At 44.0% G+C, this 16,121-nt stretch overlaps 1 protein-coding gene across 5 annotated transcripts in view; it reads left to right on the forward strand.

Moving 5' to 3' along the window:
* The window catches only part of LOC137523075 (catechol O-methyltransferase-like), a 55,889-nt gene that overhangs the window by 28,670 nt on the left and 11,098 nt on the right, over window positions 1-16,121 (forward strand). For all 5 annotated transcript variants that reach the window (XM_068243284.1, XM_068243275.1, XM_068243293.1 and 2 more), the window contains exons 2-4: window positions 8,494-8,773; window positions 13,930-14,123; window positions 14,326-14,457. In XM_068243284.1, coding sequence (XP_068099385.1) covers window positions 8,494-8,773; window positions 13,930-14,123; window positions 14,326-14,457 — 606 coding nt within the window. The remainder of the gene's footprint in view (window positions 1-8,493; window positions 8,774-13,929; window positions 14,124-14,325; window positions 14,458-16,121) is intronic.

Here is a 16,121-nt window from a genome sequence, read left to right on the forward strand (position 1 = left end):
CTCACTTCCATTATCTTATTACTTAGGGGCTCATGGCCCAGGTCTGGCTACCTTGTTTTTAAATTATTGTTTTTTAATTCTGTAGTTGGCTCACAATAAAGAATCTTTTGCATTTTTTTGACATCCTGTTTGCTTTTTGCTCATTTGCGTGTTTCAATATATATATACAAGGGGGATTTCTAGTTTTCTTGCATTTTGTAGTGTAAATGTTTGGGTCGGTGACCCATTTCCCCCGAATTAGCCTATTATGGCAATTAGAGATATACTAATCATTTAATGATGTCTGCTCGTTTGTTTTGGTGTTGAAAGATCTTGACACATAGGTGCTATGAGCTATGACCAAATGGTGGCCATGGAGTAGCTTCAGCAGAATCAGCAGATAACAAGCAGTCCCTTTTGCTTCCCTCCAAAACTGTGAACAGACAAATTTCATGTATTAATAATTCAAGATGTGGTTATCGCAGACGAATGACAAATATATTTTCTGGTTCCTAAAAATCAGCCCAATAACTAATCCAATTTATAGCCTGCTAGCTGCCAGGGGGACTGAACTATTTATCACTCGCAGACCACACATGCTAATCTGCCGTTGTTTGGTGTCATTCGATAAAGCATCGCTGGCTGGTTCCAAATCTTGCCACAGATCCCCGGCATGGCAATCCGGGGAGGAATCGCAAAGACTATTAATAAATGTTGCACTTTCTACTTGTAATCTGGGGCTGCCCCTTTTGCTGGCTGGGGGGTAAACACACCTACTTTCCAGGTAGAGTCACCCCCAAAACTCAGATCCTATAAAGGTTTGGGCACTAACGACCCCTCCCAGTCTCCGAATTCCCATCAACTAAAGATCTTTACACCCGTGCTCTCCAGGAGACCAGAGAGCACATGGACTTCCATAACATGTTTTGTTTCAAGGACTCTGATATCAATCCCTGCATTTGAACTGGACTTTCTTTGCTTCTATTCCACACAAACTGCATTCAGTTAAAGGGAACCTTAACTGAGAGGGATATGGATTTTTCCTTTTAAAATAATACCGGTTGCCTGACTCTCCTGCTGATCCTGTGTCTCTTTTACTTTTGGCCACAGCCCCTCAACAAGTATACAGATCAGGTGCTCTGACTGAAGTCAGACTGGATTAGCTGCATGCTTGTTTCAGGTGTGTGATTCAGCCACTACTGCCCCAAAGAGATCAGCAGGACTGCCAGGCAACTGGTATTGTTTAAGGAAACATCCATATCCCTCTCAGTTAAGGTTCCCTTTAAGTAAACTTTTCACCATTATCCACTTTTATTTTAAGCTTTGTGTTTATATGTTAATTCGTGTATGTAAATGTGTGTAATGCATTTTTGTTATTAAAACGTTTTAAAAATCATTTTACGGTTATGACCTGTTCCTGAACATACACAATCGTACTTACTCCTCCGAAAACGTTACCTTGTGTTCTAGAGTATCTTGTATTTACAACCTGTATGCTTGAATCGGGCACAGATAGACAGATCTGGCACCGATCCCTGCATACAGCTAAGGGTTAACTTAGTGTTCGCAGTGTGCTAATCTATTTACAGTTGTGTGCTGACTCACACGTGGTGGCAAGCATTTGAATGGTATGTGTGTGGTGAATCCTTTGGAATCAGAACACTCCTCTCGTCTAGTCAGTTCATAGACTGCAAATCCACATGGGCATCTATGCGCAAAGTGACAGCGAGACAGAGTTTCTGAATATGAGCGATTGACCCAATAAAGGATCGGCCCGTGCGGTTCTTGACAATGTTTGTTTTTTACTTTGTACAGCAGCAAGGAATATGTTGTGGGACAAAGAGCTTGAGGCGTTTGTGGACTTACCCGCTTAAAAAGACAATGACTATAATGCGATAAAAGCTGCAATTATCGCTAAGTACCAGCTGACCCAGAGGTATATCGCAAAATGTTTAGGGCTCTGCAGAAAGGCCCCACAGACACTTACGCAGACCTGGCGGGTTCGCCTGCTGACTGTGTTAAGGCAGTGGTCACAAGGCCTCAGCAAAGCCTCTCACCAAGGTTTGGAGGACCTCATCTTGCTCGACCAGTTACTGCACTGTTGTCCAGCAGAGGTCCGGCAGTTTGTCTTGGAGCAGAAGCCTGGATCCACCAAAGCTGCCGCAGACCTCGCAGACACTTTTGTGGCCACCCGTGTACCGGACAGTCGCAAACCTCCATCCCAGAGCTGGAAAGGGGGGAGACCTATGCAACCCAGCTCTCCTCCCCCTGCGAACCGTGGGAATCGGGTCCCACAGCCACAGAGGCCGGAAGCTGCACCTGCTGCTCATTCGCCTAATGCAACATATTGTAAGGCCTGGCAACCTATCCACCCACGAATCAGCCTCAATGTCCCAATCTACCTCCGCCGTCTTCGCCTTGTGTGGCGCGTCCCCGCTTGAACGGGAGGTGAGAGACAACACCTACCCGACTTCGGTTACACCCAGGCCTTTAGGGCGCAAGATATTGAGGCTGAATGCAGGGTGGGTATAGATAGATCACCAACACCAAACAAGAAACAAAAGCAGAGTCCAACAACAGTCCGGGGTCAAACACAGGTATCCGAGATTCGCAGTACAGAAGGAGCAGGCAAGAGAGTAGTCGAGAGTTTCCGGGGTCAGTTCAGGCAGCGAGCAAGGAAGGTCCAAAATCAGGCAGAGGTCAAAAAGCCAAGTAATCCAACAAAGAATAGTTTTCCAACCAGGATACACGCACCCAGCAGCTAGACTAGCTAACGCTATCACGGGCAATGACAGGAAGCACTCAGCAGACTTATATACTACATGCAACCAATCAGTGGCCGGCCACATGCATACAGCAGCCAATCACACGCAGGCATAAATCAGCTGACAGTGAGATCAGCTGAAACAGATGACCACAACAGGTCAGCTGACCCACCCAATGCTGACCAGCAAAGCTTTCTGAGTGTATTAACCATAGCACAGTGGTCAAGCTCACCACCTCTGATGTGGGAGACCAGGGTTCAATCCTAGGCACGGTCACAAACTATAATTCTATATTATTAAAATAAACCCCTGCTAAGTGTTAGCTGACTCTACCTCAATCGTCGCCTCAGACCATACTGCAGCCGAGAGGAGCGGATCCTTACACATATGTTCCCAAGTGTTACCAGTGTGACCAGCGATGACATCTCAAGTCTGCCTGCCCCGAGGTGAGGACGCCGTCTCCAGAGCCTAGCCCAGAGTCAGCTAGCCCATCCTCTACTGCACACACCTACCTTGTCATTGGAGCAGCAAGTCCTCGACTTTCTGGGAATCATCAAATCATAGAAGTAAACGACCAGATCACTGTCGGTTTCCGCGACACAGGCGCAGAGCTTACCTTGGTTCGCTCTCATCTTGTTGTCAGGGAGAATTTCCTTCCTAACGAGTTTGTTACACTTGTGGGCATTGGTGGCACCCACGCACGCATCGCCAAACCTCGTGTTGTTCTTGATTGGGTAAGGGGGCGCCAGACAAAAGTTGTGGGGGGTGACAGATGACATCCCAGTGCCTGTGCTGTGGGCACAGATATTGGCACCCTCCGGTCCTTTGCCTGTGCTGTGGGCACAGATATTGGCACCCTCCGGTCCTTTTATGAACCTATGTCCAACACCCAGGATCTCCAGTCTCGACCTACTCAGGTACTGTATAAGCTTGGGGAGGGACAGAGGGAGGCAGCTGGGGTAATGGTACCTAGCTCTCCTAGGGAAGGAGGCAAGGAAGAGGTACCTGTTTCTAACGGACAGCTGTCTAATCACTGTTTGTCAGATTCTAAACCTGTCACTGTTGTTCCAGATGCAGGTGTACCTTATGTGAAAAATGATCATAACTGTGATATTAATGTTGTACAAAATGTTGCTAGTAGCTTTCATGCTGAAACTCATGTTGCTAAATATGATTTATGTTTAAACGTGATTGCCTCTAACCTAAGAGGTAACAGTCTTGTTTTGCCTGGGTCAGATTCTTGCAGGGCTGCGGAAGGAGGCCAGGTGTCAGAGCAGGCAGCTGGGGGCCTAGACCTCCCCTCCTGTTACGACAGCCAGTGTGCTCCATCATTGCCTGTTACCAAACAGCTGGTGGAGACAGGCATTTCATCTCCTGTCTTACCCTTGCAGAAGCAACCCAGCGCAAAACTGCCCAGAGGTCCACCCTCTATCCCTCCTGTAGGAGGGGCAAGCCTCACCACCCAGTTAGAGGCCAATTATGTCCACCTAGGTTGTGCTGACCAGAATGTTCTGCCAAGGTGTAGACAGTTAGAGCAGGGGTATGCAACGCTGCTTCCAGATTTGACGCCCGAGAGTCAGAAAGTGACCTGGATGTCAGGCAACGACTCTCTCCCTTACAGGAAGCGCTGGGCAAACCCAGTCACACCTTCAGGGGTAAGCCTGTTGGTGTGTATCTTGCCGTCCACACAGCAGACACTGGGACGCACCGGACCATGATGCCTTATGCCTCTGGTGTGTTGTCTGAAGCACAGTCAGATACGGAACTCGAGAACACTTTCAGTAGGTGCATGGATCAGGTCTGGCTGACCTATTCCTGGCACCCAACTTAAGGGGGGAGGTGTGATGAACACTAGGGAAAGTCGTGCGTAATCACCAACAATTTCCGTATTGTCAAGCAAAATGTCAGTTTTGTTTTGGCACTTTCTGTTTAAATTTACCACAGATGTCTTTTCCCTTCAGTCTGAATTAGAGCCCCTCACCCCTCCACCTCCTTACTAGCTATTCACACGTAGCTCTTGACACATAGGTGCTACAAGCTACGACCAAATGGTGGCCATGGAGTAGCTTCAGCAGAATCAGCAGATAACAAGCAGTCCCTTTTGCTTCCCTCCAAAACTGTGAACAGACAATGGACACATTTCATGTATTAATAATTCAAGATGTGGTTATCGCAGACGAATGACAAATATATTTTCTGGTTCCTAAAAATCAGCCCAATAACAAATCCAATTTATAGCCTGCTAGCTGCCAGGGGGACTGAACTATTTATCACTTGCAGACCACACATGCTAATCTGCCATTGTTTGGTGTCATTCGATAAAGCATCGCTGGCTGGTTCCAAATCTGGCCACAGATCCCCAATAAGGCAATCCGGGGAGGAATCGCAAAGACTATTAAAAAATGTTGCACTTTCCGGGTCTGCCACTTTTGCTGGCTGGGGGGTAAACACACCTACTTTCCAGGTAAAGCAACCCCCAAAACTCAGATCATATAAAGGTTTGGCAACTAACGACCCCTCCCAGTCTCCGAATTTCCATCAACTAAAGATCTTCACACCCGTGCTATCCAGGAGACCAGAGAGCACATGGACTTCCATAACATGTTTTGTTTCAAGGACTCTGATATCAATGCCTGCATTTGAACTGGCCTTTATTTGCTTCTATTCCACACAAACTGCATTCAGTTAAGTAAACTTTTCACCATTATCCCCTTTTATTTTAAGCTTTGTGTTTATATGTTAATTGGTGTATTTAAATGTGTGTAATGCATTTTTGTTATTAAAACGTTTGAAAATCGTTTTACGGTTATGACCTGTTCCTGAACATACACAATCCTACTTACTCCTCCGAAAACGTTACCTTGTGTTCTTGTGAGAGATCGCGGAAAAGCCACCACAGGTGCTACTGAGCAGGCGGCTGATTCCGCGTCCAGTGCGGCAGTTGGCACGCGGAAGCATGTGTTTGGTAGCAGGGCAGAACGCGGAAAAGCCGCCGCATGCAACAACAGCAAGGCGGCTGGTTCCGCGTCCAGCGTGGCGGTTTGCATGCGCAGCGTGTGTCTGGTGTGGCTGAGTCTGTTAGTGCACATAGGCTTAGGAATACACGCGCGCGCTGAGAGGCAGAATTCTTATACTAAGCAGGAAGAGTCAGCTGACCACGCCGATCAGCTGACTCCTGAGCGGGATACTATTGGTTGAGCAATTAGGGGTGGTGCTGGAGAGCACTACTCCATATATAGTTCCTGCTGGTCACTTGCAAATTGTCTGCCGTTGCGATCACTACGTGGAAGCACTCAGACCTAGTCAGATCCTTCAGTGTGTTTGAACCAGGTGGACCTGGGAATACACACTTCACCAGATTATTTGAATTGTATTCTGTTTATGCTTCGGCTAGTTCCAGGGTGTAGAGACCAAGGACCTCACACCCAGCTTAGGGAACTGTGTTGTCATCTGTGTTGTGCCTCAAGCTAGTTCCAGGGTGTAGAGACCAAGGACCTCACACCCAGCTTAGGGAACCGTACTACCATCTGTGTTATCTTTCAGACTAGTTCCAGGGTGCTGAGACTACGGACCTCGCACCCAGTCTAGGGAACTGTATTATCATCGGTGTATTCTTCAGACTAGTTCCGGGTTGCTGAGACCAAGGACCTCGCACCCAGAATAGGCATTGTTTGATATATGTTATGACTTATAGCTTTTCTGACTACTCCTCTGTCTTCTGATTCGGTACCTCGTATATCTGACATTCCGTTGCCAGACCCCGCTTGACTTGGATACAGAATCAGCCTTCTGTCTTTGTACTTTATCTGTCAGTGTGTTGCCGACCCGGCGTGCCCGACCTCGAGAGCTATCTCTCCCCTTAAGAGATAGTCTCCAGATCAGATAGTGACTTCCACCTTTAGGTGTCACTCACTCTTAGGCCCTTCCTGTCTTCAGCCTGACTCCACCCCTCGGAGAGCCTCAGGCTGCTGGAAGGTTCCTGTGCTCCCAGAGCAGTGTCTCTTTACTGTATATTGCCTGCTCAGCAGGTACATCACTCAAAGTATTACTGTTACACCAAACACTCACATATCTATAGGTGTCCAGAGGTTAGCAATATACCTGATTATCGGTGATACTGTAGATCATCAATAATCGGGTATATATCTGCATTCTTGGTGATACTGCAGATCATCAATAATCAGATTTTCTCTGCGTGCTGACACCAATCATTACAGTTCTAGAGTATCTTGTATTTACAACCTGTATGCTTGAATCGGGCACAGATAGACAGATCTGGCACTGATCCCTGCATACAGCTAAGGGTTAACTTAGTGTTCGCAGTGTGCTAATATATTTACAGTTGTGTGCTGACTCACACGTGGTGGCAAGCATTTGAATGGTATGTGTGTGGTGAATCCTTTGGAATCAGAACACTCCTCTCGTCTAGTCAGTTCATAGACTGCGTATCCACATGGGAATCTATGCGCAAAGTGACAGCGAGACAGAGTTTCTGAATCTGAGCGATTGACTCAATAAAGGATTGGCCCGTGCGGTTCTTGACAATGTTTGTTTCTTACTTTGTACAGCAGCACGTAATATGTTGGTGCTTTATAAATCAATAATAATAATCATTTGTGATGGTGGGCTTACACCGCTTAAAGCGGATCCGAAAACTAACTATAACAATTAACTTGTCTATATATCTTATCTAAAATGTAGATAGTTTGCACAGCAAATTTAGCTGCAAACAGCTTCAACTGTATATGATTATTTTTTCCTGTGATACAATGACAGCAACCATGTTCCGCTTGTCACAGGCAAGCTGATAGCATCTCCAGCCCTCATCTCAATCCCTTCTCCTCCTCCCTCCTCCCCTCTGCCTCTGAAATCTTTGGCTAGTAACACCTTCTCCTCCTGCCCAAACTGAGCTCCCATAAGTGCTCTAAATGTGCCAAGCACAAAAGGCGATGTGGGCAAGGCTTGTTTAGTTTATATGGAATTTGAGTATTAAAATAAAACAAAAAAAAAGTATTTGGCTTGAAGAATGCCCTATAAACTATATGAAAGGAACACAACTATGCAATGAGTAAAAGTTTACCTCGGATCCACTTTCATTATATGTGGGGAGATTCTGTTATATTTTGGGTTGGGGGGTACAATGCTTAACTGGAACCTGTAGGGAAAAATAATGGAAAAGTTACCTCATTAGAGGGAAGCATTTGGATAATTCAGAGGCTTCCAGAATAATTTTTGAGCCCATCATTACTGCACAAGGACCCTAAACACATCCAACAAGAGCTTGTCATATTTATGGTATTTGTGTCTGCACTCTTTTCCATGTGCAAGCACTGGTGTACTGAGCATGAGCGACTACAGTCCGCACCTATGCAATAGCACAAAGCTGCCCGTGCAGGATAAGTTTTGTGGTACTGTGGATGTGCGGAACATACTCATGCATGCAGATAATGTCTCACAGAAAAAAAATGTGAATGTTTATTTCATTGTGGCATGGACTTATTAGGATGGCTCTAATTCTGCTTTGTGAAATCAATAATCTGTGTTGGTAAGTAATATATTACCCTGTGCCCGCCTCCTAACATTGGCCTGCCCACCCCCTATACAATCCCAACCTCAGCTCCGTCCCAGTCCCAAGTTGGGCCCAGAAAAATCTGGTCACTAATGACAAGTTTACTATAGGATCAGCCTGTTGTTGCAATATTGCATGACTGTAATAATGAATGTATTTTTATTTATTTTTCTTATGCAGATGCTGGATCTGAGCACAGTTTTGCTTCTTGCAGCAGGTGCTCTGTTAATGCTAACTCTGTATATCGTTCTACATGGCCAGAGGCGAACTTATGCAAGGATAGTCTACAATGAAGTTACAGTCAGAATCAAGGATTTCTTCTTGAATCAGACCAAAGAACAGCGAGTCCTGCAGTATGTGCTGGAGAATGCGGTGTGTGGAGATCCTCACAGTGTGGTGGAATGTATTGACAAGTATTGTAACGAGAGGGAATGGGCAATGAACGTTGGAGATAATAAAGGTAATACTGTTTTAAAAACACATATTTGTAAGTTTTCAGTAAAATATCATAACGGAGCAACAGGAGTGGCTAGAAATTCTATAGTGCTGGTGCTATGTAGGCATTTGTCATACTTGTGAGGTAACGGTCTCACCTGATTAGCAAAACTTATTCCACCCTACAATTAGCCAACACAGCTACAATACATAATAGATGACTTTACACAGAGCCGGCCTTAGGTTTTACAAGGCCCTGAGTGAAACTAGACTTTGGTGCCCCTCCTTCCCAGATTATGACCCCCACTAAAGGTGGCCATACATGGTACAATTTTTCATTTTTTTTTGATTAGATAATTTAGTTCGATTATTCCTTTAGATTGAATATAAAGATTTTCCAGCATGTCCGATCTGATTTTTCTCGAAAAAACGGGATAATCGTTCGAATTTCTTGATCGAAAAAAAATATTTTCAACTTTCATTCGATTCGATCATTTGGATCGAATAAACGGGATAATCGAACCTTTTTATTGTACCATGTATGGCCACCATAACACAGGACATATTCACTGAATAGCGGTAAAACTGCAGTGTGTGGGAAGCACACAGCAATTAATATTAATATGACTTACGCCAGTTGCTTGGCGTGCGTTACAGTAACAATGTGCACAATATTTGTGAAATGCAACTTACATAAGTAATGCTGTTTGCACATGGCAATTTTACCAGTATTGAATATGCCCCATTGTATTTTTTTTCTTACCTATCTCCTCAGACACTGATCGCCTAGGCTGCTCTGATAAAGTAGGGAAGTATGTCTTAACAGTGCTCATGCCTTAAACTGTCACCCTAACAATCAACGTACAGTTGTCAGGGCAACAGTTAATGTGTGTGTGTACATGTGCATCTTTATTGCGAGTTGGAAGGGAGAGAGTGAGAATGCTGGTAGGTACAGTAAGTTGCAAAAGTATTCAGCCCCCTTGAAGTTTTCCACATTTTGTCACATTACTGCCACAAACATGCATCAATTTTATTGGAATTCCACGTGAAAGACCAATACAAAGTGGTGTACATGTGAGAAGTGGATCGAAAATCATACATCATTCCAAACATTTTTTACAAATAAATAACTGCAAAGTGGGGTGTGCGTAATTATTCAGCCCCCTGAGTCAATACTTTGTAGAACCACCTTTTGCTGCAATTACAGCTGCCAGTCTTTTAGGGTATGTTTCTACCAGCTTTGCACATCTAGATACTGAAATCCTTGCCCATTCATCTTTGCAAAACAGCTCCAGCTCAGTCAGATTAGATGGACAGCGACTGTGAACAGCAGTTTTCAGATCTTGCCACAGATTCTCGATTGGATTTAGATCTGGACTTTGACTGGGCCATTCTAACACATAGATATGTTTTGTTTTAAACCATTCCATTGTTGCCCTGGCTTTATGTTTAGGGTCATTGTGCTGCTGGAAGGTGAACCTCCACCCCAGTCTCAAGTCTTTTGCAGTCTCCAAGAGGTTTTCTTCCAAGTTTGCCCTGTATTTGGCTCCATCCATCTTCCCATCAACTCTGACCAGCTTCCCTGTCCCTGCTGAATAGATGCACCCCCCGAGCATGATGCTGCCACCACCATATTTGACAGTGGGGATGGTGTGTTCAGAGTGATGTGCAGTGTTAGTTTTCCGCCACACATAGCGTTTTGCATTTTGGCCAAAAAGTTCCATTTTGGTCTCATCTGACCAGAGCACCTTCTTCCACATGGTTGCTGTGTCCCCCACATGGTTTGTGGCAAACTGCAAACGGGACTTCTTATGCTTTCTGTTAACAATGCCTTTTTTCTTGCCACTCTTCCATAAAGGCCAACTTTGTACAGTGCATGACTAATAGTTGTCCTATGGACAGAGTCTCCCACCTGAGCTGTAGATATCTGCAGCTCGTCCAGAGTCACCATGGGCCTCTTGACTGCATTTCTGATCGCCGCTCTCCTGTGAGTTTAGGTGGATGGCCTTGTCTTGGTAAGTTTACAGTTGTGCCATACTCCTTCCATTTCTGAATGATCACTTTAACAGTGGTCCTTGGGATGTTCAACGCTTTGGAACTCTTTTTGTAGCCTAAGCCTGCTTTAAATTTCTCAATAACTTGATCCCTGACCTGTCTTGTGTGTTCTTTGGACTTCACAGTGTTGTTGCTCCCAATATTCTCTTAGACAACCTCTGAGGCCCTCACAGAGCAGCTGTATTTGTACTGACATTAGATTACACACAGGTGCACTCAATTTAGTCATTAGCCCTCATCAGGCAATGTCTATAGGCAACTGACTGCACTCAGATCAAAAAGGCCAAATAATTATGCACACACCACTTTGCAGTTATTTATTTGTAAAAAAAAATGTTTGGAATCATGTATGATTTTCATTCCACTTCTCATGTGTACACCACTTTGTGTTGGTCCTTCATGTGGAATTCCAATAAAATTGATTCATGTTTGTGGCAGTAATATGACAAAATGTGGAAAACTTCAAGGGGGTCGAATACTTTTACAACCCACTGTATATGGGGAGAGATAGGGGCTTATTGATGGACTGGAGGGGATAAGGTGATGCTATTGAAGATGCTGAGGGGTAGTTGGGGGGAGAGAGAGGGGCTTATTGATGATCTTTACGGCTATTGAGGATAAAGAGGTGGGAAGAGAGAGACAGCGGAGCATATTGAAAGTGTTTAGGGGGAGGGGGGAGAGGGGCCTATTGAGGGTTTGGAGGGGATAAAGTGAAGCTATTGAAGGAAAAGCTCCCACGCCGCCGTCCTCAGTCTTCTCCGTCTTCTGTACCGGGTACTGTTACTTCCTCCAGTCGCAGCCAGTCTGACGCAAGTAAAGTGCGCTATTTACGTATCGATCCGAGTGCATGGGGCGGGAGGAAACCCCAGGTATGTATAAAAAAAAAATTCCTCAGCTCTGGTATACTTTAACCACTTCACAACTGAGGGGTTTTACCCCTGAAACACCAGAGCAACTTTTACCTTTCAGCGCTCCTTTCATTCATTCGTCTATAACTTTATTATTACTTATCGCAATGAAATGAACTATATCTTGTTTTTTTCACCGCCAATTAGGCTTTCTTTAGGTGGGACATTATGCCAAGAATTATTTTATTCTAAATGTGTTTTAATGGGAAAATAGGAAAACATGTGGGGAAAAAAATCATTATGTTTTAGTTTTCGGCCATTATAGTTTTTAAATAATACATACTACTGTAATTAAAACCTATGAAATTTATTTGCCCATTTGTCCCGGTTATAAAACCGTTTAAATTATGTCCCTATCACAATGTTTGGTGGCAATATTTTATTTGGAAATAAAGGTGTCTTTTTTCAGTTTTGCATCCATCCCTAATTACAAGCCCATAGTTTATAAAGTAACAGTGTTATACCCTCTTGACATAAATATTTAATTTAAGTTCAGTCCCTAAGGTAACTATTTATGTTTTTTTTTTTTATTGTAATTTTTTTTTTTTTAATTACAAAAAAAATATTGGGGAGTGTGGGAGGTAATGAGTTAATTTATTGCGTAAAACTAATGTATGTGTATATGAAAAATGCTTTAGGGTGTAGATGGCCACAGTGATTTTTTGTGCATGCGACCTGCAAGCGTCCGGAAGTACGCTTGCAGGAAGCACAATGAGGCTGGAAAAAAATCACAATGATCGTGCTGCTTCTCATAGAAGCAGCCGATCATTGCGGGGGCTTAGATCAACGAACGGGAACGGTTTTTCCCGTTCATTGATCTCCGTGCGAGCGGGCGGCGGCGTGCACGAGCGTCGGGAGCGCGCGCACGAGCGAGCGGGAGTGCAGACAGCGTCGGTAGCGCGGGAGGTGCGGATATCTCCGTCCCTGGGGGTGAAAGGATGGAAAAAGGGACGGAGATATCCGCACCAGTGGGGGTAAAGTGGTTAAGGATGCTTTGGGGATGTGGAAAGGGAGAAGCTTATTTAGTATGCTGGGGGCTGGATTGGGGGAGAGGGGCTTACTAAGAAATCGATGAAGGAACAAAGTGAGCAGAAACAAAGTGAGCGATTTATTGTCCCATCACACCACAAGCAATATTACATCTGACCCAAGGGCCTTTGGGTCAGATGTAATATTGCTTGTGGTGTGATGGGACAATAAATTGCTCACTTTGTTACTGCAAAAGTCTGTGTGCAGACTCCTTCATCGATTTCTTGTATTGAACAGCCTTGGAGCAGGTATGCGGTTCTTCTTCAGGGGCTCACTAAGGGCGTTTGCCAATGTTGCTAATCATTGGTTCACAAAATGGTATTTTGTAACAAGCACATTAAATTAAATTTTTGCTTGTATTGCAAAGCGCTTTTAAACCAAGTTACTCTCAATGAAAGGTTTTACTGTATAATTAAAAGCCTGTGAAAAAACAAATCGGTGCCAAATAATGATAAAGATAAGCATGGCACCGATTAAACAGGGTATGTCACATAATACAGGATATATCACGTATTACCGACTCCAGGTACCCAAAATTTGCTCTCGACTCCAAACCCACAGCCCTGATTAGAGGCAAAGCACTAGCACGGAAGTCAGGCAACTGGCATTGTTTATTGTTTATTCTCACTTTAGGTCCCCTTTTTAGCTCAGGTAAGTTCACACTCATTGCGAGGAAACATGTCTTCTCTTCACACCTTTAACCCGACTAATGATAGGTTATAAAGTTCAACTAGGCAGTTTTTCTTGCTTTGCAATCAGTGTAAACTTACCTGGGCTTGAACAGGAACTTTGTACGTCAGATTCCGAAGGCTAACTAATAATTAAATATCCGCCCGGGCGGACCGCTTGCGGGGTCTGGGGTCGCCGGCTGCCGTATTTATCAGCTGAAGCAGTCATTAACGGACTAGATTAAATAAAAACAGCAACTCAGAGGACAAAAAGATCAAATGCTGTCTGAATTATTAATTGAGATGTGATCGGAAAAGGATGACAGAGACAAGTGGGAGGAGACCACTTTGAGGAAAACAAATCTAGCGGTGACAGCAATTCGTTTAATCTTCACTGAATTTATACCTGATTGAAGTAAAGGAATATAAATCTTTACAATCTCTTAAATCAAACTGCTTTAAATATAACCCAGCTTGATTATATTGATGATATTATTCCATGTTTATTTTTTCCTATATAGGCTTAATCTTGGATAGTATAGTCAAGGAGACCAATCCGAACGTGGTGCTGGAACTGGGAACATACTGTGGTTACTCAGCTGTCCGGATAGCGCGCCTCTTAAAGCCGGAAGCACGTTTCTTTACTATAGAGTTTAACCCCGCATATGCTGCTGTAGCTAAACAGGTTATTGAGTTTGCCGGATTTAAAGAAAAGGTATTTATTTTACATAAAGCTTTTAGACTGTGTGGGGTGTTTAACCACTTCAGGTGCTGGTGTTCTAGCAACGACAATTAAAAAACCTTTCTCATTTTTTGTATTCATTTTAGCAAATAAACTGACAATTCTCGTATCCCTATCACGCATAACATAATACGCTTATACTACTTTGTAAGTAATCCTTCCAACTGCTTTACAGGTACAAATATTAGAAGGCAACACACATGATATCATTCCTCAGCTGAAGAAGAAATATGAAGTGGACACTCTGGATTTAGTATTTGTAGATCATTGGAAAGACAAGTATACACCAGATACAAAACTTTTGGAGGTAATGTGTATCCAGTACATTCTTATATTTTCTAGTGAAATGTTTGTGTTGTCTTTTTCATTGTTGTTTAAAACGGATCTCCGAACTGTAATATACAGTAAGTTACCATGTAAAGTGATCTATAATTACCTCTGATCCAGGGCTCTATGCAAAGCTGAGCTGAAGCTCCTCCTCCAAAACAGAGAAATGGCATGGCGTTTTTTTCTAACATGGCGCAATGCAACCTAGGATACAGTGGCATGGATGCCTGCTGCCCACCCATTTTGGCATGGAAATCAAGCCTTTTTAGATTGATGTGGGGTGGACCAAAGAAAACTGAGGACCAAAAAGACACAAAAGAAAACACAACTTGAGCCAATAGTGCAATGTGTCTATACACCAAGATAAATATGTGTAAAATAGTACACTTATAAATTTCGGGTTGTTGGCAATGCAGCCACCAATATGGCTTACATAGGAAAACCCGCCTCTGCTCGGTTACCTCTCTTCTCTGGTGAAGTAGCACATGGAGCAATCAAAAACTCAGTTGAGATTTTTAAGAGTTTATTGCACAAAAGCTTCAGACTAACCTTTTGTTTTGTTTTATACCTTTTGACCTTTTCCTGCTGTAAAACCTTATCTCAAGCTGTCTCTCACTATTTCTTGGCTGTTTAAGTGCTTCATAAAACAGGACTGTTTTCGACCCAATGGATCGAAAATCTCAGGGAAGCTCTTTTGCATAGATAACTCAAGTTTTCTAACTCTTCCTGTACTGGAAAACAAGATGAGACTCTTTTCTTTGCTACTTATGTTCTATTTCTTAGCTGTACTATACAGTGGGATGCGAAACTTTGGGCAACCTTGTTAATCGTCAGGATTTTCTTGTATAAATCGTTAGTTGTTACGATAAAAAATGTCACTTAAATATATCATATAGGAGACACACTGTAATAGATTGCGGAAAAGCCGCCGCGCGGACTGGCAGCGAGGTTCCGCGTCCAGCTCGGCGGTTTGCACGCGGCAGCATGCGTCTGATGTGGCTGGGCCTGTTAGTGCACACAGATTGAGGAATACGCGCACTCGCGCTGAGAGGCAGAACCTTTATGACAAACGAGGAGGGATCAGCTGACCAGGTTGGTCAGCTGATCTCAGAGCGAGTTGCTATTGGTTGATCAGCGATGGGTGGTGCCGGGGAGCACCGCTCTATATATAGTTATTGCTGGTCAGTCTCAAGTTGTCTGCCGTTGCGAACACTTACGTGAAAGCACTCAGACCATAGTCAGATCCCACAGTGTGTTAGAACCAGGAGGACCTGGGTATTCACACTGAGCCAGATTACTTCTGTGTTACTATTGTGTTATACTTAAGACTAGTTCCAGGGTGTTGAGACCACGGACCTCACACCCAAGACTAGGGACACTGTGTTACTATTGTGTTATACTTCAGACCAGTTCCAGGGTGTTGAGACCACGGACCTCACACCCAAGACTAGGGACACTGTGTTACCATTGTGTTATACTTCAGACTAGTTCCAGGGTGTTGAGACCACGGACCTCACACCCAAGACTAGGGACACTGTGTTACCATTGTGTTATACTTCAGACTAGTTCCAGGGTGTTGAGACCACGGACCTCACACCCAAGACTAGGGACACTGTGTTACCATTGTGTTATACCTCAGACTAG

The sequence above is a fragment of the Hyperolius riggenbachi genome, chromosome 1 (genome assembly GCF_040937935.1).
Source record: "Hyperolius riggenbachi isolate aHypRig1 chromosome 1, aHypRig1.pri, whole genome shotgun sequence".
Taxonomy (NCBI): Eukaryota; Metazoa; Chordata; class Amphibia; order Anura; family Hyperoliidae; genus Hyperolius; species Hyperolius riggenbachi.